General features: G+C 37.8%; 1 protein-coding gene across 1 annotated transcript; it reads left to right on the plus strand.

The window, feature by feature from the left end:
* Positions 1 to 2,880: 2,880 nt before the first annotated feature.
* LOC117701240 (uncharacterized) lies at positions 2,881 to 19,684 on the plus strand. Its single transcript, XM_076928160.1, is given in 15 exon segments — positions 2,881 to 2,888; positions 3,555 to 3,706; positions 4,077 to 4,162; positions 6,113 to 6,202; positions 7,573 to 7,672; positions 8,670 to 8,819; positions 9,862 to 9,992; positions 11,548 to 11,621; positions 15,008 to 15,098; positions 15,821 to 16,001; positions 16,367 to 16,788; positions 17,769 to 17,921; positions 18,321 to 18,455; positions 18,545 to 18,633; positions 19,081 to 19,684. Coding segments are annotated over 15 exon segments (2,466 nt in total).
* The last annotated feature ends 6,578 nt before the right edge of the window (positions 19,685 to 26,262 follow it).

Raw genomic sequence — 26,262 nt, forward strand, 5'->3', positions numbered from 1 at the left:
ATTAACTTTGTAATTTAGGTCAATCACAGCCTGGCTCTTAACAGCCACTACAGCCATTTAAATTTTTTTCTGACCAATCACAGCCTTGCCTTTTAGGACCAATCATAATCAGTGAGTCTTATATTCTCAACCAATCTCATAAGCAGAGTATGTTCTATAGTTGCCAGGATACAGTAAACATGAGACTACTTGACTTCAAGTGAGTGGAGAGGTAAGGTTGACTAAGATGGAGCTCTGTTTTAAGGGCAAAATCCTTAGATATTTCTTGTTTAATCTTGTCCCAATCATTGAAATAGGGATGGTGAACTCACCAACAGTAAACTGTGAATGTGATAATTTCATATTTCAGTTGTATCAGTTAATAGTTAATATAAAGCTGTATAGTTAACTGTCTGAGTTATCCAGGCTTAATTGTCTAACTTGGTCTTTAGGAAATAGCTTTTCTTTTCTTGAGGAATACTATTTATAGCAAAGTTCACAATTTCTGGTACCTTCGATTGAAAAACAAAACAAAACAGACTGGCTGTATTTTTAAATACTGACCAGTTTTATCATGAGGGTCATACAGTACAACAACTACATAAAAGATGGTTAATAATAAGTGATAAGTTATAGATCATTAATTTAAAATGATGATAGATTATAAACAACAGATAATAAATTATAGAATATAGAATATAAAGGATTAGATAGTAGATAATAAATTGAAGAATTGAAGAGTATCCGAGAAGAAGAAAGATGAACATTAGCTAATATATGATAGAGGAGAGATATGGGATAAAGAAAAAGTGATCTGATTATAGACACAGAATGTATAAAGTGTAGAAGAGAGAGAAAAGGATGATGTATGTAGAAGATCTAGAGGATAGATGCTAAATAGATGGAGATAGAGACACTGTAGGCAACATACAGATGGGACATAGACACAGGTTAAAGACAGAGAATAGACAGATAGAAGATAGACATAGGATAACAAGAAGTAGATAATAGATAGATAGAAGACAGACAAAATAGCTACACTCTAGCTTCTAGAGGATACATGATAGATAAATAGGAGATAAACAAAGAATATGTAAAGGAAAGAGGATAATTATATGAAACAGAGACACAGAGGAACTAGATGTTAAGGATAGATGAAAGAGTGAAAAAGGTGGCCAGAGGATAAATGATACATAGATTGTAAACAGACACAGGACAGCTAGAGGATAGATGGTAGATACATGGCAAACAGACACAAGGTTGTTAGGAGACAGATGATACATGAAAGACAGACACAGGATAGCTAGAGGATAGATGATAGATAGAACACAAACACAGGATAGCTAGAGGATAAATGAACCATAGATGGAAGGAAGGCACGGGAGAGCTAGAGGATTGATGATAGTTGGAAGTCATATACAGGAGACTATTGAATTGTAGATAGATAGATAGATAGATAGATAGATAGATAGATAGATAGATATGCAGGCTAGCTAGCAGATACATGAACTATGGATGGCATAGAGTCACACTGTAGTTGGAAGAAAGATATTGGATATAAGGATGGCATCCAGGCACAGAATAGCCAGAGTATAGTTGATGGTTTACAGAGTCAGGGTAACTAGATGATAGGTGATATATTAATGGTATAGACATACAGGATAGGGAGAGGATAGATGACATATAGGTGATGGAATACAGGCACAGGATAGGTAGATGATAGATGATAGATGATACATAGCTGAAACATACACACAGAAAATTTGGAAGATTGATGATAGATAGGAGATAAGCAGGGCAGCTAGAAGATAGATGGCACATGGGTAAAATATAGACCTAAGGTTGCTAGAGGATAGTTGGTAGATCTATGGATACAAGATAGCTAGAAGATAAAGAATAGAGAGATCAGAGATTCAGGGTAACTAGATGATAAGTGGTGCATTGATGGAATAGAGATATCGGATAGCTAGAGGATAGAATATAGATAGATGGAAGATAGGCAAAATATATCCAGAGAGTAGTTGATAGAAGACATGCACAGGAAAGCTAGATGATTGATGATTGATAGATAGATGATAGATAGATAGATAGATAGATAGATAGATAGATAGATAGATAGATAGATAGACAGACATATTTCTGTTAGTCAAAGGTATCTAGGTATAGCCTAGAGACTCAGATTAGCTACATGATAGCTGATAGGTAGTATAATAAAGACAAGATAGCTATAGAATAGATGGTAGATGCAGCACAGTGAGAAGACAAAGGATAGATAGTAGACAGGAGACCTACCAGGTGGATAGACACAGGATAGCTGGAATGTAGATAATTTGAAAGATAGAAACAGCATAGTTAGGATTTCTAGGGAATAGATGATAGTTGGGTAGAAGGCATATAGCAGATTGTTCGGAGGATAGGCCATAGACATATTGATGATAGACAGAGGTGTGTAGAAAGATAGATGACTGATTGGTGGAAGATAATAGAGATAATGTAGACACAGGAGAACTATTTGATAATTGACAGATGAAAATTAAACACATGATAGTTAGAGGGAATATGATAGGGAGAGACACAGGCTATCTAGAACATAGATGATTCATAGATGGAACAAGGGCACATGATAGCTGGGGTATAGATGATCCATAAATGGAAGATAGACTCAGAATAGCTGCAGTGTAGGAGATCCTTTGATGGGAGATAGACTCAAGATAACAACAGGATACATGCAAACAAAGACATAGATGATTATCAGGCATAGAGCAAGATAGACATAAGACAGCTACAGCAAGGAGATGCTATAGATTGTAGAAAGATGTTTACTTAGTAAAAGAATGGTCTTATTTGGTTTTAGAATCCACCTCTAACCGACTGAAAGAAATGGAGAGGAATACACAAAAAATGAGGAGGTAAGAATTTGTAATACAATTGGCAAAGCTTTGTGTTCTGACCTCTGTTGTTATTTCAGATGTAGACAAACTTTGTCAGGGAAGTTGAGGGTATTTTGGTCTCTTCTGTGGGTTTTCTCTTCCCCCAGTTTCATTGTAAGACCTGGTAAGAATTACTGTTAAAGCAGGTGAGAACAGAAGGGAAGCTAAGTCTTGCCATTTCACTCAAGCTAATTCAGGTTTAACTTAAGTGATTGCTAAACAACAGTGCCAGACATTGTATTAGGCTGTACTGGGAAGACATGGAAATGGATTGGTTTTTACTTTTAACAGCCTCACAGCCAAAGGGTGGCAACATTGACTTTCATGTTATTGTTTTAATAGAAATAGATCTTATTTGTTTGCTTGTTCATTTATCATTTATTTTGGAAACTAGCTCATGATATTTAGCCCAAGACTTGCATCAAATCCACAATCCTTCTGCCATCTCACCGGAGTACTGGGATTAAGGCCATTTTCTGACATATTCTGCCACAGAAGTTATAGTGTATAATGAAGAACTTGGATGTTATATGAATGAAAAAGATCTGTCTTTCTGTCGTCTTAGTCCTCTTTTGGGGCACTATATCAGTAATTAGCCTCAGCTTTACCATACATAAAGCTCATGTTTACTTCTCTGTAAATTAGTGGTGCCTCTAATCCATGCCAGAGGATAACCCATGAAGATCTTTGCAATTTGCTGAAGAGACTTCAGAAACTGATGAATAGACTTGGATATGGATCATCTAGAAAGAGACCCAGAGAACAGCCTGCTATTGCCTCTCTGTCTTCTCAAAGAGGTTTGACTTAGGTCCATTTCCCTGATTCTATGCACTCTTTGTGGCTAAACTTTCCAAATATATTTTTTAGGCTGTGCCCACTCCCTTACAATGCATTTCTTCTTCAACCCTCTTCAAAATGCCTATAGCTGCTAGCACCCTACTTCACGAGTTCTACACACACCTTGTTCTCATCACTTTCACAGAGCTCACATAAAGATGGAAGGAGAGATTCAACCCCCCAAAGTTGTCTTTGAATCTCTACACATGAGTAATGGAACACATAAGCACCCCCTACCAAACTAACAAAGTATTTCTCTAAATTATAAGCTGAGAATTCTAATATCAATAGTTATCTTAATTTAACACCTGCCATTTCTTTTATGCAAAGGAATGTTCAATGTACAAACAAATTATGAACAAAACACAGTTCCTGTTTTTAATACCTATGAAGAATACCATAAGACGGTTCTTCAGGTAAGGGTCTTTTAATTTGTTGTTTACATTTACTTGTCGATCACCTAGAATGCAAGATGCACTACATCACGTTTCAAAGCACAGCTGGAAAGAACAAGTTTTCAAACAATAACAGAGCAAATATTATAACAATACACACTCTTAGATGGAAACCTAAACCATGTGCAGGCATCTTTTATCCTTTCAAGCACTTTTATTTAAAAACACAAGGTAGGTAGGTAGGTATCATCTGTTGAAATCTGTGTTGTGAAGAGGCTTCAGAATATCTCATTTGAAATCTGTCAATACTTTTATGAAACCAAATGCACATTTAAACTATTCCAGAAGCTGACTATCAACTGCAGAGATGGTTGTAGACAAAAGTGCAGGCCGTGTGCTGTGAAACTGTGAGAGTCACTCTTCTACAACCTTTTAGCTTTTGTCTGGTGTTAGTAACTTCCCTGGAAAACCTTTTCTTAGAGAAGATTTTTTATGGCACAAATATGTTGCAAGTATGATCACAGCTGTTTTTAAGCACAAAAATGGGAAAAAAATAATTTTAGTGCCTGTGGAAACAGGGACACATTGTTTTCATATTTTGACTCATGAAAAAAAGTTGATATTTTTGTTTTTCAATTGAGCTGGGGGATGTTAGCTCAATAATAGCACTTGTCTAGCATGTGGGTAATCCTTAATTCAATACTCAGCAAAAGTAGCATACAATTTTTGATTAACACAATGATTCTAGGAGGTGGTCAGTTGCTATTTATGTGCTACAAATATCTTCTCTTGCATGAACGTTTGAGTGAGGATAAACTCAAACCAGTTCCAAAACACAACAGGTAATAAGAGAATATTTGAAACTAATTTTTTGTTTCACTAATGATTATGGTATGAAGATATTCATGATCACATAGGAGTACTGGCTGCTCTTGCAGAGGAGATAGGTTTAATTCTCTGCACTCACACTGAAGCACACAATGGTCTGTAGTTCCAGCTACAGAGGATGTGATGCCTTCTTCTGGCCTGTATGGGTACCAGGTACACACATGGTACACAGACACATATGCAGGGAAATCCACTCACACACACAAAATAAAAATATTTTAAAATGTTTGTGCTTTTTTATTGTACAATTCACTTTATCAGAGATTTATCACCAATATTGCTTCTTTCTGAGGACTTATTGCCATTTTGTGTTTACAATGAGGTACTGTTACTTGCAACTATCTACTTGTATGAATTCTATGAGCTTGTTTCTTAAAATAATCATTTTATTGCAGAATAGGTTAAGGAAGTACTGCTTTAAAATAAATATTGGAATTGAGGATCACACAAGCAGTATCTGGATCACAACTCTAAATTTAAATGAATGAGTACATTGGATTAGCAGTAATTCCTAGGAGAGCCTCGCTTTATTTGTCCTCTTCTTAGAGGTGATACTGAGGCAGGCACACAGGTATCCACATCTCCTTTTTCTGGACAACATTTTGGTATTTCACATGCTCTAAATGTCACCTTCTGGGAAACCTGACTTCACACCATTATACATTAGAAAATTGATAGCACTAACTATATTTTTAAGTTGAACACTAGGCTAAGTATAAATGAATGTGTCTTTAAAAACGTTTAGCATTCAAATACTTAACATATTTAAAGTGTGACCATCTACACTAAGAAATGAATATTTCTAGTGTGAGATGGAAAGTTTAGTTATTGATTTTGGGTACACTGAAGTATGTTTGTCCAAGTGGTACATCATTGATAAATATCTCATGCTTAAGGTGAAGTAGATTCTGTGTAGGAGGCAGAATAATAGAATTTTAATTAAAGATGTGCCTACTTTATAGATATGTAAGAAGTGCAATACATTTTCTGTGTTCTATTCTAATAATTTATACACTCAGAAATAAAGCTATCATTTTATTATTGTTCCACTATTTAATTATGTTATTATTCTGTCTTTATTAGTCATTTGAAAATATTTCAATTGTACTGAACATAGAAGGAAAAGTTGTTTTTGTATCTCAGAATGTGACACCTCTTCTTGGCTATCTTCCAGTAAGTACGTGCAGCTTTTGGGGAAATTGGTCATTCTGGATTGTTGTTCATAAGTTATTTCATTTTATGTTCATATAAGTCATTGGTGTTCAGCTATGACTCTGTGACATCATCTTTTCTACTAGTTTCAGTGTTTAGTCAATAAAAACATGCTGGGATTCCGGCAAAAGTTCTTACTCTTCCCTCACCCTATCCAATCCTCTCATGTGTGTCTAAGATGAAATGTCTGTCAGAAAAATAAAACATGCTTTTTGTTAAGAGTCTCAGAAAATGGCACTGAGCAGGGTTAATGCCTGACTTCTTTTGTAATGACTGAGTGCTTGTGCTTTCACTCCTGATTTAAAGAAAGGCCTTGTCGCTATCAGGTGAGCATACACCTACTGAGCTAGTCTCCAACCCAATGATTCTATAGTAATGATGCCACCTCTCTTGCAATGGAAGAATAGGTAACACCCCTTGGTTCTTTATATTTCACATCAAATTTGTTGAATTTTTAATTTTTAACTTTTGTCAAACTCCTTTAAAAAATTAACACACAAAATAATTGGGTTTCACTATGGCTTTCTTTCTTTTTTTTCATTCTTTTTTCCTTTCTTTCTTGGCAAGATAAGGTAGCATTCTATAGTTCAGCCCGCCCAAAAACTCCTTATGTAGCCTCAGGTTGTTCTTGGACTCAGGGCATTCCATTTGATATATGGACCAATGAAAATATTTTTATTGAAAAGATAAGTGTCCCTTTATGGTACAGGGGGAAGAGTTGAACTTTTTCCATCAAAATAAACAAGGATAAATTAAAATGTAGAGAGAGCATGGGACTTGAAAGTATGAGGAAGGTGCAAACAAGAAAGGATTCACATTGAAGAGTGAGAAAGTGCAGAGTCAGGGGAAAGGCTTTCTGGCAGAGTTGTATAGTCACTGTTTGTGTGGCATGGTTGTGTGGCATGGTTCTGTGGCATGGTTGTGTGGCACAGTTTACTGGCAAGGTTGTGTGGCACAGTTGTGTGGGGTTTTCCATCCAGATTCACTTGCTTGGTTCAAGACTGGAGACAAAGTTATGGGTGAGGAGCTGAGAATTTTTTCCAGGCTCATAGCAAAGAGGGAAACAAGACAGGGTGAGGATTACAGCATCTGAGGTCTATGAAATGGGTAGGGAAGAATCCAACTACTTGAGGGAGATAATGCACAGGAAAACTGTGGACAGAATGGATTGTAATGTGGAGTAATCACTAGAGGGTAATGCAAACTGCCTGAAGCACTGCACCTATAGGTATAAATGGCATGGGCAGCACTAAACACCTATGGCAAGGATACAGGGTAGACTAATGGTATTAGTATTGAAAGCAAAATCTGTTCTTTCTCCTGCTCCCTAGGAAGATATAATTGGGACGAGCCTATTAAATCTTGTTCATGATGAACAAAAGGATGACATATCTGAGAAGATCATTCTAAATCTTCCATTGGCAAATATAGGTATGCATACATGGTTTTGTTTTCTCTTTTAATTTAATTTTTGAATTGTGTGTGAAAAGTAATACTTAGCTGAACAATTCCTTGCTCTCTTACACCTTAGTAGTTTTTGAAAAAAAATCAGTGTAGTTGCTGATAATATATCTATTTAAGTTAATAGCCTATAATTTCAAATACTACATTTCTCACACTAAAAATTATTTCCTCTAGAGACTTATGGAGGAGCTCAATAGGACAATACTGTCAGATGACAAGCCCTCATAAGCTGTGGAAGTGCTCAAGAGAGCTGATGGATGCTGTGGGAGGAAGAGTGGGGTACCTCTAAGGATGTAGCCCCTAGTAGTGGTTCTCAACCTTCCTAATGCTGAGACCTTTTAATACAGTCTCTCATGCTGTGGTAACCCCCCACCATAAATTTATTTTCATTGCTACCTCATAACTGTACTTTGGCTACTGTTTTGAATGGTAATGTAAATATCTGATATGTACATGGTCTTAGGTGACTCCTATGAAAGAGTTGTTCTACCCCCAAAGGGCTGAGAACTGTTGCTCTAGTGGAAGGATATGGGTAGTACACATTGGAATTGTGTATTTTGGGGGACACAAATTTAGGAAGGACTGAGTCGATATGTGGAACTGGATCTGAGCTAAGTTGGAGGGAATGGGAACATGATTAAAATATATCACATGCATATATGAAATTCTAAAAGAGTCAATAAAATTAATTAATTGAGAAATCATCCCACCCTGTCTTAGTCTTTACAATAAAACATAATTACAGCAGCCTTTCTCGAATTTTAGTAGTGCTATACAAATACTAGTGTATTGTGTTCCAGCTAGTGCCTATTTTATGGATATAAGAATGATATCTCTTCTGAGGACCAGCATTTATGGAAAGAAAGTTGTGTTCTTTACAATATTGTCTTGACTAAGGTAGACTATTATTGTCTGAAATAATCCATCAGACTACGTAACTTTACTTGTATCTTGCTCTCTTTAGTGGGAAGCCTAATCGAATTTTGCTGTTATATAAGAAAAGGAAATGTAGGTCAGAGTGGCCAGGACACATATTGTTACAGGACCATGTACCAAGGGAGATATATATATGAGTACATGAAATTCATCTTGTACCTACAGGATTCTTATGATGGTAAGCAACCCAGATGATGATACTTACATGATGTCCATGAGTGCTGTATTCCCTGATTGCTAGCATACTAATTCTTGTATTACTGTCACTGTGAAATACCTGATACTGCTACACTCACAATTTCTGACTACATTAGATATTTAAAAATACTGAAATTTATAAGGTGAGGTCATATAGAAACATGGATGATTATATAGGTTGAGGATGTGGATGTCTCCTTTGACAAAACAAAATAATTTTAAAAACCTAATCCAAAAAAATGTTTAATGCACTGAATAGCTTAAAAGGAGCTCCATGAATAACTTGAATAAGTTACAGATGGATTTTTTAGTTTGTAAACCATACCACAAATTAGATTCACTGGAGTCTAGAATTCTAACATTATATCAAGGGTCAATATATAGAATATAAACTCTAAATCTCTATACACTGACCTGGGGAAAGAAGTCATTTCACCTAAATTTTTCAATAGATAACATTTATGTCAGGTGTAGTATGGGACCTAGTTTTTGAGGGTTAAGGAAGTACAAGCTGAGAAATCAAGATATAAATTTAAAATTGACCCTTAAAATATCTGAGTTAATCAGAGATAAGGTATAATACTTTTTGCTTCAGGTACCCAAATGCGTGTTAAAATATTTCTCCTATTTCTTTCTTGAAAGTTAAAGGTGAAATATCATTAAAAATCACTTGGACAGATGCATGAATACACACACACACACACACACACACACACACACACACACACTATTTCTTTTAGAGACTAACTCAAGAATCCATACATCAAAAGAAAAAGATTGACATCAGCACAAAAATCACACCTTTGATTTTTCAGTATGCATGCCTCATACATTAGTGGTGACCATGTGGGGATTCTGGGGATCTTAGCTGCAAGGGAAGGAAGATAAAGAGAAGCCCATGGCTCAGAATCTTGAAAACTTCCAGTGAGGTGACAAACAGCATTGTGATGTGGAAGTTGTCTGCCTGCTCTCTTAGCCAGGATTGCTTCTGATATAATTGCCATTATGTCTGTCACCGTTAGAGTCATTTGTATTTTTTGGAAAATTCGGTCCTAATAGCAGAAAGATTTGGTCTTCTGCTCCAATGCTGTTATGGGAGGAAAAGTACTATGTTGTGGGAAACATTTCTGTTCTACGTACGCCGGATGAGTCAGTGAGTATGCTCTATATCTCTCTCTTATTGATGGGCACAGCATTTTCTCTTCCAGCTACTGGACATCAGTGTACATACATTTAGTATTCAGCAAGGAAAGAACAACTTGTATATTAGTTTTATAAAGTGAATTTTCATGTCCTCCCTCTCTCACAACCTTAGGTACTTGATTGTAAAGGCTTTTTACAGGCCAAAGGAAAAGCTAGTTATTAAAATGCATGTGTTAGACTGAAAATCATTTAGTTTGTATTTTCAATGACATGAAATACTTTTCATGTCCTAGATACTGCAGTAAGTACCAAGAAATCACATACAGGCAGCTAACAGACAAGGCACTGATAAAAGGTGTCATGGGAAAGTGAGCTTGTGATTTCTGTTTTGAATAGGGTACCCCCAAGTCTAACAAAGGCAGTCTATACAGAGAGTACACTGACCTCAATTTGGAGAGTTTGAAGGAATAAAATTGCTTATGTGACTCAAATAAGGGAAAGAGTGAAGGGGATGGTGGAGACAGGAAAGTGATAGATTGTGCAGAACTTTGCTCACTGTAGTAATACATACAATATTTATGCTAAGCAGAGTATGATCTAGACTGAAATCCCTAGGCTGCTTTGAATGTGGAACATGAAGTATAAAGAAACAAGAATGGAGATAACCAGATGTGAATGGCAGGAATCTGGGTTGATTTTAGTCATGGGGATGGAAACTCCCGGATTTGGAATGAATGGATACAGGGCTAACTAGAACATTGAAGACTGGGTAGTGTTAGCAGCCTATATAAAGAGCTCTGTTTGGCTGTGGACCATGTTTCTATTGTGATGACATAGTAGATCCCTCCTAGATTCAATTTCAGAACAAACCACTTTTCCATATTGAAGAGAGTGAGGAAAGTTGTATAGAGGAGAAGACTGAAGGAAGTTGTCTGATTTGATTGCCTCATTCACTCTTCCTTCATACCAACCCTCTGGGATCTGAGTTTTATCTTCTGCCATAAGAATGTAGACTTCTAATATACAGGATGACTCAGCCCAAGATCTGTTTCCTATTCTGAGAAAGAGAAAACAAATTTTGTTGTCCCACCCATATTTCACTAGTCTCCAACATGGCACCAGAAAGTCTATTTGCGATTTCCTCCAGTTTTTATCCCTGTGCCTCTAGGATATTGTTTCTATACCAGTTGATATTTTGGAAAACAAATTAAAGAGAACAGAGATAGCAGTCAGAGGAGTCTTTATAGTGTGAGGGTGTAAAATAGCAAGCAGTGAACTTGAATCAAAGTGAAATTCCTTGATCTACTAGTGTTGGACTAAACCACTGTATGTGCATAAATTGTTTTTATACCTGTAAACCTAGCATCTTTTTCAAACTGACGTGACACTTGGATTAACTTGAATATATAATGCATGTTAGAAATGTCAAGTTTTTCTAGTATATAGGTATATTTAATGCCAATTAGGGGGTTAGAAGAAGGTGTAACTCTTCTCTGTACAAAGCTGTAGATTTGATTCTCAGAGATGCTAAAATGGTGACAACTGATGATGCTAATTTTTTGCAGGCACAACCAGTTAACATTCAAACAAATGCTGTAGATGATGATTCCGATGATGACAGTACTATACAACACCATAGGTAAGAGGTATCATGGCTGTAAATAATGCAGAGCCAAAACAAGATTTTTTTTTTTGGTAAATAAAGGCAAAATAAGAAAGATTAAGAATTTTAAAATGACGAATTAGCTTTTCTGAATCTACCATATCATTTAACATAATTTATTGTCTTCCAATAGAACAAACACGGATATATGGTTTTTAATTTTTAATTTTTAACATACTCAAATTATGTTTAAAACTACAGAATTTTTCTTGCCTTTCTGTCTATTTTTCTCGCAACTACCTACCTGCTTACCAACCTACCTACCTACCTACCTACCTACCTACCTACCTACCTACATACATACATACATACATACATACATACATACTTACATACATACATACATCTGTATGTGAGTTTGAGTAGACCACCACCAATACCTCTTCCAGTTTCCAGATCTGTACATTTTAATGTATGGAAGGAATCATTTAACTACTGTCTGTTGTATCATTTCCTCGATTAATCCAATAATGGTTTTAGAAAAAAGTGACAGAAAAGAGCACATAATATACATCTGAGGTTGTTCCCTAATGATGCAGCAGTGGCTTATATCCTGCTCCATCCTCACAGGACAATGGAGCAAAACATTCACTTGCTCTCAGGTGAAAAGATGTCTAGTGCAGGTCACATTATTTGTCAGTTTGTGTGTGGGAGAGAGGAGGGGAAAGGGGAGGGGCAAGAGGGAGAAAGAAGGAAAGTGAAAAGGAAAGGGAGAGGGAGAATGGGGAGAGAGGCTCGAGGAGAGAGAAAGCCTGAGTGCAAGAGAAAGTGAGAAAGAGCTAGACAGCAAGAGAGAAACAGAGAGAGAGATAGAGAGAGAGAGAGAGAGAGAGAGAGAGAGAGAGAGAGAGAGAGAGAGAGAGAGAGAGAGAGAGAGAGAGAGAGATTTTCAGGCTTTCCAGGAACTCACTATATAAAGCAGGCTGGCCTCTAACTCACAGAGATTCTCATGCCTCTGCCTCCCATGTTCTGGGGTTAGATGAGTGGGCCACCATGCACAGCCTGAAAGACAATGCAAAGGCAAAAATTTGCCTTAAGCTTTCAAACAAAACCCAAGCTTGGCTTTGAGACAGTTCTACCAAGCCAAGTAAATTTAAGGTGAAAGATAGATTAATGTCTGAAGTAAATGGGAGAGCTAGGGGTCCCAGGTTACTTACTACCTTAAAAAAATCACGATTGGGAACAGATGGATAAAAAGTAACAATATTTTGCAGCCAAGGCTCGGGGCTTACAAAAAGTCCAGGATGATGTGAAGTGTTTAAACTTCAGTGACTGGTTTCAATTGAAAACAAGGAGGAATCTGAGTATTGTATGGTTGTCCCTTAAGACCCAGGGCTTACAATCAGAAGCCTGTGAAGGCTCTGTTCAAAGCCTGCTGGCCACCAAGCCTACCTGCTGTGAAGCCTGCCTAGACAAACTGAATTTTGCTCATCTATAAGTTCATAACAGGGAACTCAACAGAGGCAGAAGGTGGATTAGAGGTTGCCTCTGGCCAGTATTGTGTGCAGAGTGGATGGGGACAGAGAGGAATGGTAGCTAGAACAGTGGAATACCTTTTCTGAGCTATGAAAATGTTCTCAAACTGTCTTGGGGTTGGAGAGTTATCTTAGTGCTTCCCCAGAGTAAGTCACCAGCATATAAAGAAATATGTAAATATGAAAAGGCTAAAAATGCAAAGGGAACTAAAATCATTATAATCATCTTATGATCTGAATCGACCAAAAATCCTTGAATTGAAAGCTTTAATTGAAGTGTTTGAAATGTGTGTTTTGTCACTTAAAAAAAAAAAAAACGGATTTCTCCACTGGCAGGGAATGTAGCTCAGTTGACAGAGGGCTTGCCTAGCATAAACCTACCAGCATATGCCTTTGATATCTGAGTTGAGAGGTGGGGGCACATAGAGCAATTTAAAGACAATCATTATCTGTGTATTTTGCCTACATGTATGTCTGTGAGCCACATATCTCCAGTGAAAAACAACAGTTGTAGAGGGGTGTGAGATACTCTGTAACTGGAGTTACAGAGAGGTGTAGGCTTCCATTGAGGGAGCTGGGAATTGAAACTAGGGCCTCTGAAAGAGAAGTCAGTATTCTTAACTGCTGAGTCATTCCTCCAGCCCCAAAATAAAAAGTCTAATGTCTTCCTTGACAACATACTGAGTTTAAGCCTAGCCTGGGATATGTGAGATCCTACCTTCAAGAAGAAATCAACTTGTGTGTTGTATATATGTACACCCATACACATGTGTATGTGTGTTGTGTTAGAATTTTCTCTAAGTGTTAACTATTGTAAATAATATGCTTATGTTTAAATAATATCACACTGAAAATCAAACCAGTAAGAGTAAAAATTGTACATTTCATGCCCAAATAATATATGCAGATGGCTGCAATAACTCATTAACTGGCTTTTCCTGTTTTAACTCTTCTTTATGCCATCAGAATCTCATAAATATCACTTAGCACATTTACTGTTAGGTTATCTTGCTTCTTTCTTTCTTTCTATCTTTCTTTCTTTCTTTCTTTCTTTCTTTCTTTCTTTGTTTTTCTTTTTCTTTTTCTTTTTTTTCGAGACAGGGTTTCTCTGTGTAGATCTGGCTATCCTGGAACTCATTCTGTAGACCAGGCTGGCCTCGAACTCAGAAATCCACTTGCCTCTGCCTCCCAAGTGCTGGGACTAAATTCGTGCACCACCACTGCCCGGCTGTTTATTTTTTAAAAGAGAGACATATTACTATACATCAACCTCTCATATTTTGTACTGATGGTGGGTTTCTTGTTGCTTGACCTCCCAAATATAAACCTTGTTTTTGTGTTCTTGTCTTTGCAAGACTAGAATAAGATTTAGTACCAGGACATAAACTATGTTGGCTAAGTGTTTTTGGACAGAATCAAACCTCTAATCCCATGACACAGGACATTTTAAAGTTAGACAAACAAAGTAGTGGGTTGACTTATGGTATTTCCATGCATACATATCATTATACAATGTTAATTTTAATATGATTTTACTCATTCTTTAAGAATTTCACACAATGTATTTAGGTCATATAATCTCCAACTTCTCTTCCTGACGCTTCACAGATCAGTTCCTATGTATTTTCTCCTGTGGTGTGGCCATCAATCCAGTCAGAAATTGGTTGGTTGCACCCATAACATTGTAATGCCATGATTGTAAACATGAGCATGTCTTGCCATGCTAGGCATTATCCTTGATCACAGTGTACACAGCTAGTAAGCCTGTTGATGAATTTCTTTCCTCAATCCCTTTCCAGTACTATGAAAGTTATCCAGCAATGAGGAAGCTTCCTGACCAATACATAAAAGACATATTAATAATGATTTCTTTATGGCTTTATTAAGGCTTTGAAAACGCCACCGTAGGAACAAAATGCATACAGATGCTCAGGCTGAAGTTGTGAATGTGGAGGAGTGTCCTGAAGCAGGAACAGAAGTATGTACATTGGCAGTCACCCAGAGAACCATTGGGGCCTTTATTCTTGTTATGTTATTATTTAGTTAATGTGTGTTATCAATATAGAAAGTCTTTCATTTCAATAAGTATCTTATGAGCATGACAGTTTCTGTTATTTTTTTTTCTTACCGTAAGTAACTGCCATGCTTACAGTAGTCCTTGTGCTTATCCTGACCCTAAGTTGAGCATCTACAAATGTTTTAAAATAACATTTGACTAAAACATAAGCAGGCTTAGGGAAAACTGACATCGTTTGATTCTTTTATTCTTTTATTCTCCTAACTTGCACTATAGCGTTAACCCTAGAAATTCTAGTGTACAATTCATTTATTTCCTACAGCCAAAATACTCTTACTGATATTTTCCATTTAAACTGCCTAAAACATTATCTCACACTTGGCATTTATTGTGTTTGAAGCCTACCTTACATGTGTAGGAACTCTGAGAAAACCCATCAGTGGCCAGTTCCTCTTTGAGGCTTAGTACCCCAACAATATTTTTAAGGATGTATAGGTGTGTGTGTGTGTGTGTGTGTGTGTGTGTGTGTGTGTGTGTGTGTGAAGATTTTGTGTCATTCTTCAATTACTGAAGTATATTTTGAGGTATGTCTAAGGTTTGTGACAGGTCTCCCTGTTTTTCCTAGGATGCCTGTCTTATTCTATCTTGTAAGTGAAATGTGTTATCTTCTGTTGGAAATTCAGGTTGAGATTGTAGAAGTTCAAGCAGCCACTCAGCGAATGCCATTTGAATTAATTCAGGTCTGGACACCCTCTCACTCAAGCATAACCCCAGACTTAAATGCAGCCACAAGCATAAGCACTGGCATGAGGACAAGCACAAGTTCTTCATCTACAGATATTTCATCAACAACACCAGTATCATGTAAGTACAATTAACTATTTGGATGTGGTCTAAAGAAATGGCATGAACTTCAAAGTCATAGCAAGGTTTAAAATAAAGACCATGCTCAGTTTATAATGGTGTGAAATCACAGATGTCCAGTCTAACTTTGCTTGTTTTCTGTAAACCTTTGGAGATGATGATTTCAGAGCAATAAAGTTAAATATCTCTTCACAGATTTAATCAATCCCCAGTCTTGTACATTCTAGAAATCCCAATGAGATATGTGCAGATTCTCGCTCTTCCAATAGGAAGAATTCAATAGAATTCTTATTATTCACTTGATTTTTCCTTTTTTGGCACGTTTTACTGTTTTGTCACAATCTACTCTGTGCTTTTTTCCCTAGCCCCTACATCTGGACAGGGGTATGTGATAGATCCAAAATATATGCTAGAGCCCCAAGACAGAGAATTAGAAGTAGGTCCAGAGTTCCACCTAAATGACAGCCGAGATGAACAGGCCTCTCCAGAACAAGGAGAATGCACTGAAGAGGATGTGAAGAAACCCTTGGTAGAGGCAAAGATATCCAATCCTAAGGAACATGTAATTGATGAATATTTTGCATGTCATGATGCTTCTTCAGATGATGAAGATTCTGAAGACAAGAAAGACCCTAAGTTCCAAGAAGTCATTGTGGGTCAAGAACAAGGACATCAGAAGGCACCTGAGGCTGCCCCATCTATTCCAACCACAGCATTACAGGCTGTGCACCCAGAAGCTGTGGTAGAACCCACAGTACACACAGATTTGCAGGTCCACAATGCTGAGGTACATCTGAAAGTTTTTCAAAATGCATTTTTTGCTCCTCTAACACTGTCGAGCTTAAATTCACTTTGCCCAGGTTAACTTTATAGTTTCTAATCTACTAGCTTTTCAAATATACAAGAATGTTTTGTGCTTCAGAGAATAGTTGAAGTAAGTTGAGCTGCTATGAAAATACTGGATTTCTACTGGTCCAGATTTTCCTCATGTGTGGGCAAATCTCAAGAGAGGGCAGCTCTTTTGAAGACTTTATCCCAACCTTCTCAGCAAACAGCAGCATAAGCTAGTTTCTTTTCTTCTGCTGGCCTTCATTTCTTCTATCCTTGATTGTGGATATAAACATGTATTTGGATAATGATTTTCTAAAAGGCTGGATTCTTAAATATACAAGATGATCAAGCAAGGGAGTGAGTTTCTATCAGTTAGGCAGAATTCTTTGTATCTCTTACAGATCCAAAATGCAGATACTCCACCCCCAATTCCCCAGACAATATTCATAGAATAAAACCTAAAAGATGGTTGTTTCAGTTTAGCCCCAGCAATGTGACAATGGCAAATTCCTGAGTCTTGGCATCTTTGTTTTTGAAAAGGCCTTCTTGCCTTGCAGGGATTTTTTTTGGAGTATCATGAAATTTCATTGAACTATTTAGAAGAAAATTTATGTGAATACATTTATCCTTTTTAAAAAGTTTTTAAACTAAAATGTTTTGGGTTTTTTAATTTTTGAATTAGTACACAATTAAATTCTCAGTGTAGATATGATTTTTTATTTCTTATAATAATGAGTAATGGGTCTGCAGTCTGGTTATGTATAGGAGGTGGTGGCCCAGGCAGGTCTTAGCAGGGCCCAGAGGAACATCTATATGTCTGGGGTTTCTTCAGGGCTTGGTTAAGCAATCGCTCTCCATGTTCACTGTGTTTCTTACAATAAGAAAAAGCATAGACTAACAGCAGATCTTTGATACTTTGTTTACTTACAAATGCAGCCAAGGAAAACATATCAATACCAGCGTCCACTTATTGGGGAAAAGTTTGCTCAACTCTGTGGGCCACGAGTGTTGATGACAGAGGTCTATGATTTGAATATAAGTAGATCCTTCCATGATGAAAAACATTCTTACCCAGATATTGAAGAGGAGGTACAGAAATTCAGTTTACTTTTATAACTGAAAGGACATTTCATTTTCAAAAAATGTAGGGTTGCTTCCTTTACTAAGCTTAGCCTACTCAATATGTTGCAATTCAGTGGTCCCAGAAAGTGAAAATTATTTGTGCAAGGTAGACATGAATATAGGCTAGATGATATAAACATGTTTGTGTGGGTGTTCTGGATTTTTAGAAGTCTGTAACCCAGGGCCATGTCCCTGAATACTGTGCTAGCAAAGCAGTCAGTAGTTCCTATAGCCTCATATGTACAGAGACCAGACTTTTATTGTTCTTAATTCATTTGAATGTTAAGTTCATTTCTTGGGAGGGGGTGTTTTTTTCAGACATTGAATTACTTTTATGTTTATTTTTTGATGCATCAAAACCTGTAGGATAGAGAACAAGAACAATGTGAATATGAATTTGCCCAATGTATTGAAATGCTTCAAAACTTAAAATATGAACGACCAGGGCAGCATCAAACCGGGCAAGGACAAGGATCTTGTGTGCATCGTTCACGAGAACAGGTACTGGGATAGACTGAGCATGAAATGTAAGACGGGGATGTATGGTATACCTGTATCTTTTTTACAATAACCCTGTTGTGTTTGTACAGGTGGTGACTGTTATTGATGACTTGGGGTCACCCACCATGGAATTTTTTGGAAATGACAATTCTCAGCATTCACAAAATGAGACACATAGGTGAGAGATAGATTGGGAAGAAGGGTGGAGGCCATCACCTTTTCCCTTGTTCCTGCCTAGTGGTGCCTATCTGAGTACCTATTAATAGAATGGAGGATCTTTCACACAGAAAGCCTAGATAAGACAGCCTCAAAGTGAGAGACTTCAAATCTAAGCCTTGAAATTAGTTGGCTTCATTGCTCAAGTTCAGAGTCTCTGTACAGGGTGTTTGTAGAGAGTCTTTATTGACCACAGCTGAGTAATTCCCCAGTTTCATGTCTGTTCTTTAACATTTTGGAATGAAGGCACTGGCTATGAAAACCAGGGATATAGATGTAAGATTTCTGTTACATGCTGTGAAGAGCTAATAATATATAAATGTGGATCAGGTTATATGTAGCATGGAGAATTTCTCATGAGCCATCATACTTTGACTTATGTCACTTCTCCAAATTTCTTCTCTTACAGATGTTGGGAGGATCCTATTGATTGTGCCCCTCCACTTCTGCATCATTCATCAAGATCATGCCAGGAAATGACTGCATCACATCAAACATTGGCAGCCTCATGTCAAGCAACATTACCGTCATGTCAAGCATCATTTGTGTCATGTCCAGCATCTTTACCATCATGTTCAGCATCTGCACCATCATGTATAGTACCTGTACCGATACATAAAGAATCTGTACCAATATGTCAAGTTTCTGCACCAATAAGTGAAGCATATGCACCATTAAGCCAAACGTATGCATCAAAAATTCAACCATCTGCACAGTTATGTCAAGTATTGGCAGCTTCATATCAGGCATCTGGACTGTTATGTCAAGCATCTGTAGTGACCCATCAAGTATCTGCACCTCGATGTCAATCATTGGCAGTGTCACATCAAGCATCTGCACCACCATGTCAAGCATCAGCAACATCATGTCATGCATCAGTGGTGTCACAACAAGTATTGGCAGCATCATATCACCAATCAGCAATGTCACCTGTAGGTGCTTCTCAATCATCTGGAAACCTTGATTTAAAAATACCTGCCCTGGAATCCTCAGAAAATTTTATCCAGCTATAGAATAATGTCATGGGCCCCATTACAGAACATTATCATTTAGTAAAGTTCCACTCTTGGGTTTACAGGCAAAGAGAGAATCAGTATTAAAAGTTGAGATATTCTATAGCTTTTATTATTTTGCATTTAGAAGGATTTTGAGCCTCTTTTTCATAAGGGAAACACACTAGAAATATAGTCTCTAGTTGAAATGCAGACATGAAGTATTATCAAGTTAAGGAAGTTACACATGTAGAACTCATTGCTTTGTAAAAAAAGTGTCTACTAGGATCTGTATATGACTGAGCTAGATGGATGGTTCTCAGGTACAATCAACATTCTGTCTTCCTCAGCATAGATTATCTAATGAAAGAATTCTAGCCAAGCATTTAATTTTACCACTCTCACCCCCCCTTTATTTTCTCAGCATGCTTCTTTTGACCACCGAAGAGAGAACATTCCATGCTTTCTGCCCCCCTGGACAAGATCACTCTGGTTCCTTTTGGGCTGAAGAGGATACTAATCCTCATCCATGAGGGGAAGATGAGGCTGAAGACAGGCCTCCACTGTCTGCATGGGAAAGGGCCATACAAAATGGGAGAGTCCCTTGATGGGAGAGGGTGTGTGGGTTATACTGCTTTGCTTGCAAATTAAGTTTGTAGTTATTTGTAAGCATAGTCAGTTTATTGTAAATATTGCTGAAGAAGTTGACTGTTACATCCAACTTGGTGTGTGATAACAGGTGATCCCTGGCCCCTGCTTTTTCAACACCACTTTGTGTATATGTATATCCAGATGTGCTTTTGTTGTGGCATGAGCAGTATGTCAGGGCCCTACGTATTTTTCTTGATGAAATTTAAAATAACATAGAATTGCAACACAGGGAGGAACCTGTTCTATCATGCAGTTTTCCCAAATTCTGATGCCCTGTTTATTTTTATTTTTTTTATTTCTATCTCTTTTCTGTAGCCCGGTGCTATTTGATATCCTATGTTAAATGGTTATCCAATTGTGAGCAACTAATATCTGTTCAGAATAGTGTACATATTTACTTAATAAACACTATGCTCTACTACAAGTCTTATGTCTGTGTTGTTGACTGTGATATCCTAGGAATATTACTGACTTGGTAGACTGTGCTTATGTCTTGATGAAGAGCCCATATTTTAGAGCTAAACATCTCATGCAATACCTTTTCCTAGTGTATTAGCATTTTTTTGCCACACTTACAAATGTCACTGGCTGCTACTCTTGCATGTGGCTATGAGTATAGACACTGTCCTCCTGAGTGCAGCCTTTCTTTTTGGTTTGTCTTTATGTGTGTGTTGTCTCAGCCTTACTTTTAAAGTAAACAAACCAATGAAATAAAACCAAGAATAGTCTGGCATGCCTCCGGGCTCACGGTTTATGCCCGAGGGTTAGAAAAGGAATGTTTCTGTGCTCCCTAAATTCACTGGGATCCTTAATCTCCAGTGTGATAAATTTGGAGATGAGGTCTTGGAGAGGTTATTATGGTTCTGAGGATAGGAGTATGGCAGTGGCTTTTGATAGCTCCTCAACCATCCTGGTACCAGAGTGACTTTGGAGTTGCCTTTGTCTTCCCACATATCACTTATAGTTCTTACAATCACAGGTATAGCTCTGCATTTTGAAAGGGACTTTAGTACTTTGGTCTTCTGCTGCAGAATAGGACATGGGAGAACAGAACTCTTTACTCCCAAACATAAGACTGCAGAATGCAGCAATCAGAATGAGCACATCTAAGGGAGAGGCATGGGAATCCCAGGAGATCAGAGGCCACCTGTGGAGAAAACTGGATTACTTCACTGTTTATACTGTGGCTGTTCTTGGTGATAACCTCCTCAAACAGCCCTGGGACATCTGAGCACAGGTGCCCTCACATTGTTAGGTTGTTGGATAAATGCTGAGACATACTGAGTTTACTGGTTTGGCTGTTTCCCTTGCTACATCTGCCTAGACCATAACAGCTAAGGGGAAGTAGAAGCACAGAGTTCTCCAGAGCTTGTGAGCACTGGAGTCAACAGCTGAATCTGGCATGCCATGCTGATCCAGGAGACCTGTTCCTCCCTTCCACACCACAGAAAAGCTGCAAAACCCTCTAGATAGTAGAAACTGTGGAGGAAGCCCTAGCTTCCTTAACCACATAGTCACCTTGTTGATGAAACAAAACCCACAAAACTACAGAATCAAAACCTAGCAAATGCAGACAGGCAAATGTCAGCAGACAGAACAGACAAACTTCAGTATTTAGAATAGAGACTTCAAGTGTTTTTATAATCCAAATTGCAGCCTGTGGAGCAAGTAGGTGAGAGAGGAGCTGAAAATTCATCTGTCTAGGCATGGTGTATGACTGCAGCAAGGAAATAAGCTCTAGGTTTTAGGAGAGGGCTGATATCATGGGGTGGTTTAAACCTGAGCCTCTGGATCTTCTAGGCAAAACTTTGTGGAGTCCTCTTACACAGTGAATTTCCCAGGACAGGTGATGTGGTTTATCTGGCTTAGTGCTGCTATTCTATTCCACATTCCTCATCTACTGAGAGTTGTTGTCCAACAAGTGCATTCTTCTGGATTTAGGAGAACCAAGACAATACTTTGACTTATGACCTGGACCTCCTGTGAATCTCTACTGATTCATGAGATCACAGGGAAAAGGATAAAAGACAGTTTCTTGACAGCAGAAGCTTTATCTGTACTCCAAAGCTCTCCAGGATCTCAGAACTAATGAACAAAGAAATATTAGTCATCTTAAACTCAGCCTGAAGCCTCCTCCTGAGCAGCTGTGAGACAAGCCCCACCTAATAGGTTTCACAGTCCTGTCCATTTACTTGGTGCAGTTGAATCTTCTCTCTTGGTTCCCTCATCTAATCATTGTACTTTCTTCTCTCAGTAACAGTCCTTTCCAGACTCTCAGTCACCCAGATAATTCTCAGATATCTGCCTGACTCTGCCATTTTCTCCCATCTGTCACCTAGAAGAGTGGTTCTCAACCCTCTGGGTTTTGACTTCTTTGGGATTAGAACAACACTTTCACAGGGGCTATTTAAGAACATGTGCATGTAAGATATTTACATTATCACTCACAACATTAGCAAAATTACAAAAATAATTTTATGGTTGGGGATCACTATGATATTAAGAAGGTTGAGAATCACTGACCTAGGACATGCCTGTTTGTCTCTTCTCCTGTCATGCATGAAGGAAAAGGTAAAGAGTAAATGAATGAGAGATAAAGGCAAAAATGAGTAGATTTTATATTGTCTCATCAGCCCATGTTCATCTTAGGCCTGACAACAAGACATTAGGGAAGATTTACTAGCTAGTTGCTCACTTCATCAGCAAGAACCCATTGGAAAGTCTCTGCACATTGGGTTCCAGGATTGCTGTGGTTTAGGTTCAGCCTGCGATACTACATAGCATGGTCTCAGGCTCAAACCAAAGGGCTAATTGCTTTTTAAGCCCAGAATATAAATTAAATTTCATCTTCACAACAACTTCCCATAGCTTGTGGTGTCCAAGAACACACAGTGTGTGCTTTCTGTGCTTATTTTAAAGTTGGAGTCTTGACAAATCCCAACACATGGACCAGGAACTCAAGACAAGCACAGATAAAGAAGGTTCCCATTGTTTCTTGATGCTCACAGATTCTTCTGTTCTTGCCTACCATACCATACCATCATACTACCATACCAACACAGACTACCACAGCATACCACTGCACAGCACATCATAGCACAGCACACTACAGAACACCATACCACACCACACCACACCACACCACACCACACCACACCACACCACACCACACCACACCACACCACATATAAGCCATTGGGTGGGTATCAGCAATGGTTCCAGCTTAGTAAGTATCTCCAGGCACTTTGAAGTTCAAGATGTGTTTAGAGGGGGCAGTAGAGCCAAAGATACTCTGGACACAAGAGTCCCAAGCAAGATAGGAAGTGGTCAGACTCATTTCTGGTCATCTTTTGCCCCTTCGTGTACAGTATAGGAATTGCAGCTCTTCAGTGGCCTCCCTTGTGACCTTTCAAGTTAATATTTCCCATGTGTTCTGTTCTCAGCCTTTTCAGACATTATGTTCTCTTACCACAGTCAGTCTTTTGCCCTCCTTGCCTGTGCTCCAGTTGAGGAACAAGTAGCCAGTATTGGATAAATCCATTTGTCTACTCTCAGAGTCTCCATACAAAGAAAAATAAGCACAAATGTTGATGAACAAATCACATAGCTTATAAGCTCACAAGCTTCAGTAGTCTCACTTACTCTTCCTTGTTCAGGAGGTTCATGCGTTGAGTCTTTACAGTCTCATGCTCAGACTTCCTGGTAGTTCTCCTCAAGCTCCCTGTGCCTTGTATTCCTTATGTTCAATTTAGAAGTCAGAAGTATGTGGCAGGAGTTGCTTCAGAATCTCTTCAGCAGAACTTTTTTTGGCCACCTTCTGTACTCAATCCTTCCTCATGCTAAAAGAAGTTTACTTCCTAACAGTGAGTGATATCTTTAGGTACATTCTGGTTCTCACTCCATTCTGTGTAAGTCCCTCGGCAGCACCATAATCCACCTTTCTATTTTACCAGTTCCAATCAGCATGCAAGCATGGTGTTCATGTCCCTTAAGTTAAAATACATCATTCTTTGATATCCATGTGTTCTCGTCTAGCAAGACAGTTCTCTACTCAATTTATGATCCCTTGTCTTTATTCATTCATCTCTCTCTCTCCCTGCTCACAATACTCTTTAAGACACAAATGTGCAGCCTCTATGCCTACAACTTTATGGAACCAGGTTGTACCAAAGAAAATAAAAACCAGAAGGTTGTCAAATCCCCCATTTACTCCCAATGCTGATTCCTTTGCTAACCATTTCCCTTTTGCCTCCTCTGCCTAAGAACCTTCTCCTTGTTACTCTTGCTTGCTGACTATTCCTCTCTATATTAAAGGGATTAATTCTTGGAACTTAGTTTTATCTAATTTCTTTATACCATAGGTGATCTCTCTGTCTCTTTCTTTCCCTATCTCTGTCTCTCTCTGTCTCTGTGTCTCTGTCTCTGTCTCTGTCTCTGTCTCTCTCTCTCTCTCTCTCTCTCTCTCTCTCTCTCTCTCTCTCTCTCTCTCTCTCTCTCTCCTCTCCTATTTACCTAATATGTAATTCTATGACTTATGGCTACTTATTTTTACCCTAAAATACAGATACCAGACTGGCCTTTTAGCTGTAACATGCATTGAAGAAAAATTTAAAACCCTCCATTTTCCTGCATGTTTTTACAAATAGAACTGCCATCTTTCAGGTGACATTATCTAGAAATGTGGTGTCATTGTTTAATAGTATCTTCACAATATTTCTGTGTGAAGTACTCAGATCCAGTATATCAGAAGTAGGCTTCTGTATTTATACAACCTTCTTACATGGAAGTAATAGAAGATTTGATATGAGAAAGGAGAAACTCAAAGTTGGCCTTGAAGTGTTTTCTGGAAACACAATAAAAAAATTCCCATGTCTTCTTTCACTGTTTTTTTCAATCTCATACAATCTGTCAGCTGTAACAAAAATCCAATGCTCCATCTCATCTGCTCCAAATGGTTCACTGACATTCTAATTAGGTATTATGCCCCATGGCTTATAAAATCTTATATTTACTTTTTAAATTTCAAATTATTTTTTAATTTAAAAGGATGAAATCTGTTTTGAATGTAAAACAAATTCAGAATTTGCTACACCTTCAATTAAGTAATTGGAAGCACAATTAGCTCCTGGCTGTTTATTCTGAAATAACAACTGCTTGCCTGTGTCAGTAATTATTCATACATAAAATTTTGCACTTTTGAACTTTGGCAAATCATTAAATCATGCAGTTAAATTATGCACCACTATTAGACATAGAAGAACAAAACACAAATAGAGAAACCTGAAAAGGGAACTCTTATAAAGGATGGGCAGCTGTCTCATGTCTTTTCAGTGAATTTTTATACTTAAGGTGAGAGATTTGTTGAGAAGAAATTTCTCTGCCTGTACTGTTGTTCCCAGAAATCCTTAGGATGCATGGCAGAGTTGAAGGTCTTTGAAAAACCCATAGATTTCTCTCTGAAAAATCACAAATGGGGGGAGGGATTATGAACCAGACCCTTGGATCTCCCCATCTTCAAGGGAGATTTAATTTAACATTTCTGGTGATAAGGAGAAGCATGTTGAATGTTTTTTCTTCATCTTTATTATCTCCTGCTGCAATCCCCACAGTCAAATACAAAATGCAATCTTCCCACAGAAAGGCCTACAGCAGGTTTCTGGGCATTGGTTGTATACTCTATGATTGTCTTTCATTTTTACTTTTAGTAGATTCTTTTATAGAGTCCATTAAAAATTTAAAATTTGTATGTATTAATGTGTGTGTATTTATGTGTGTGCACATGAACACATACATGCATATCAAGGTGTGCTTTGGGAGATCACAGGATAATTTGACAGTTGATTCTCTTTATCCACTCTGTGGTTTTCAGGCATTGAACTGATTAGTGTTGGCTATAAGTACCTTTACCCACAGAATCATTGTGTTGACTTTAGGACATTTTTGAGACA

This window comes from Arvicanthis niloticus, assembly GCF_011762505.2.
Source record: "Arvicanthis niloticus isolate mArvNil1 chromosome Y unlocalized genomic scaffold, mArvNil1.pat.X SUPER_Y_unloc_10, whole genome shotgun sequence".
NCBI lineage: Eukaryota > Metazoa > Chordata > Mammalia > Rodentia > Muridae > Arvicanthis > Arvicanthis niloticus.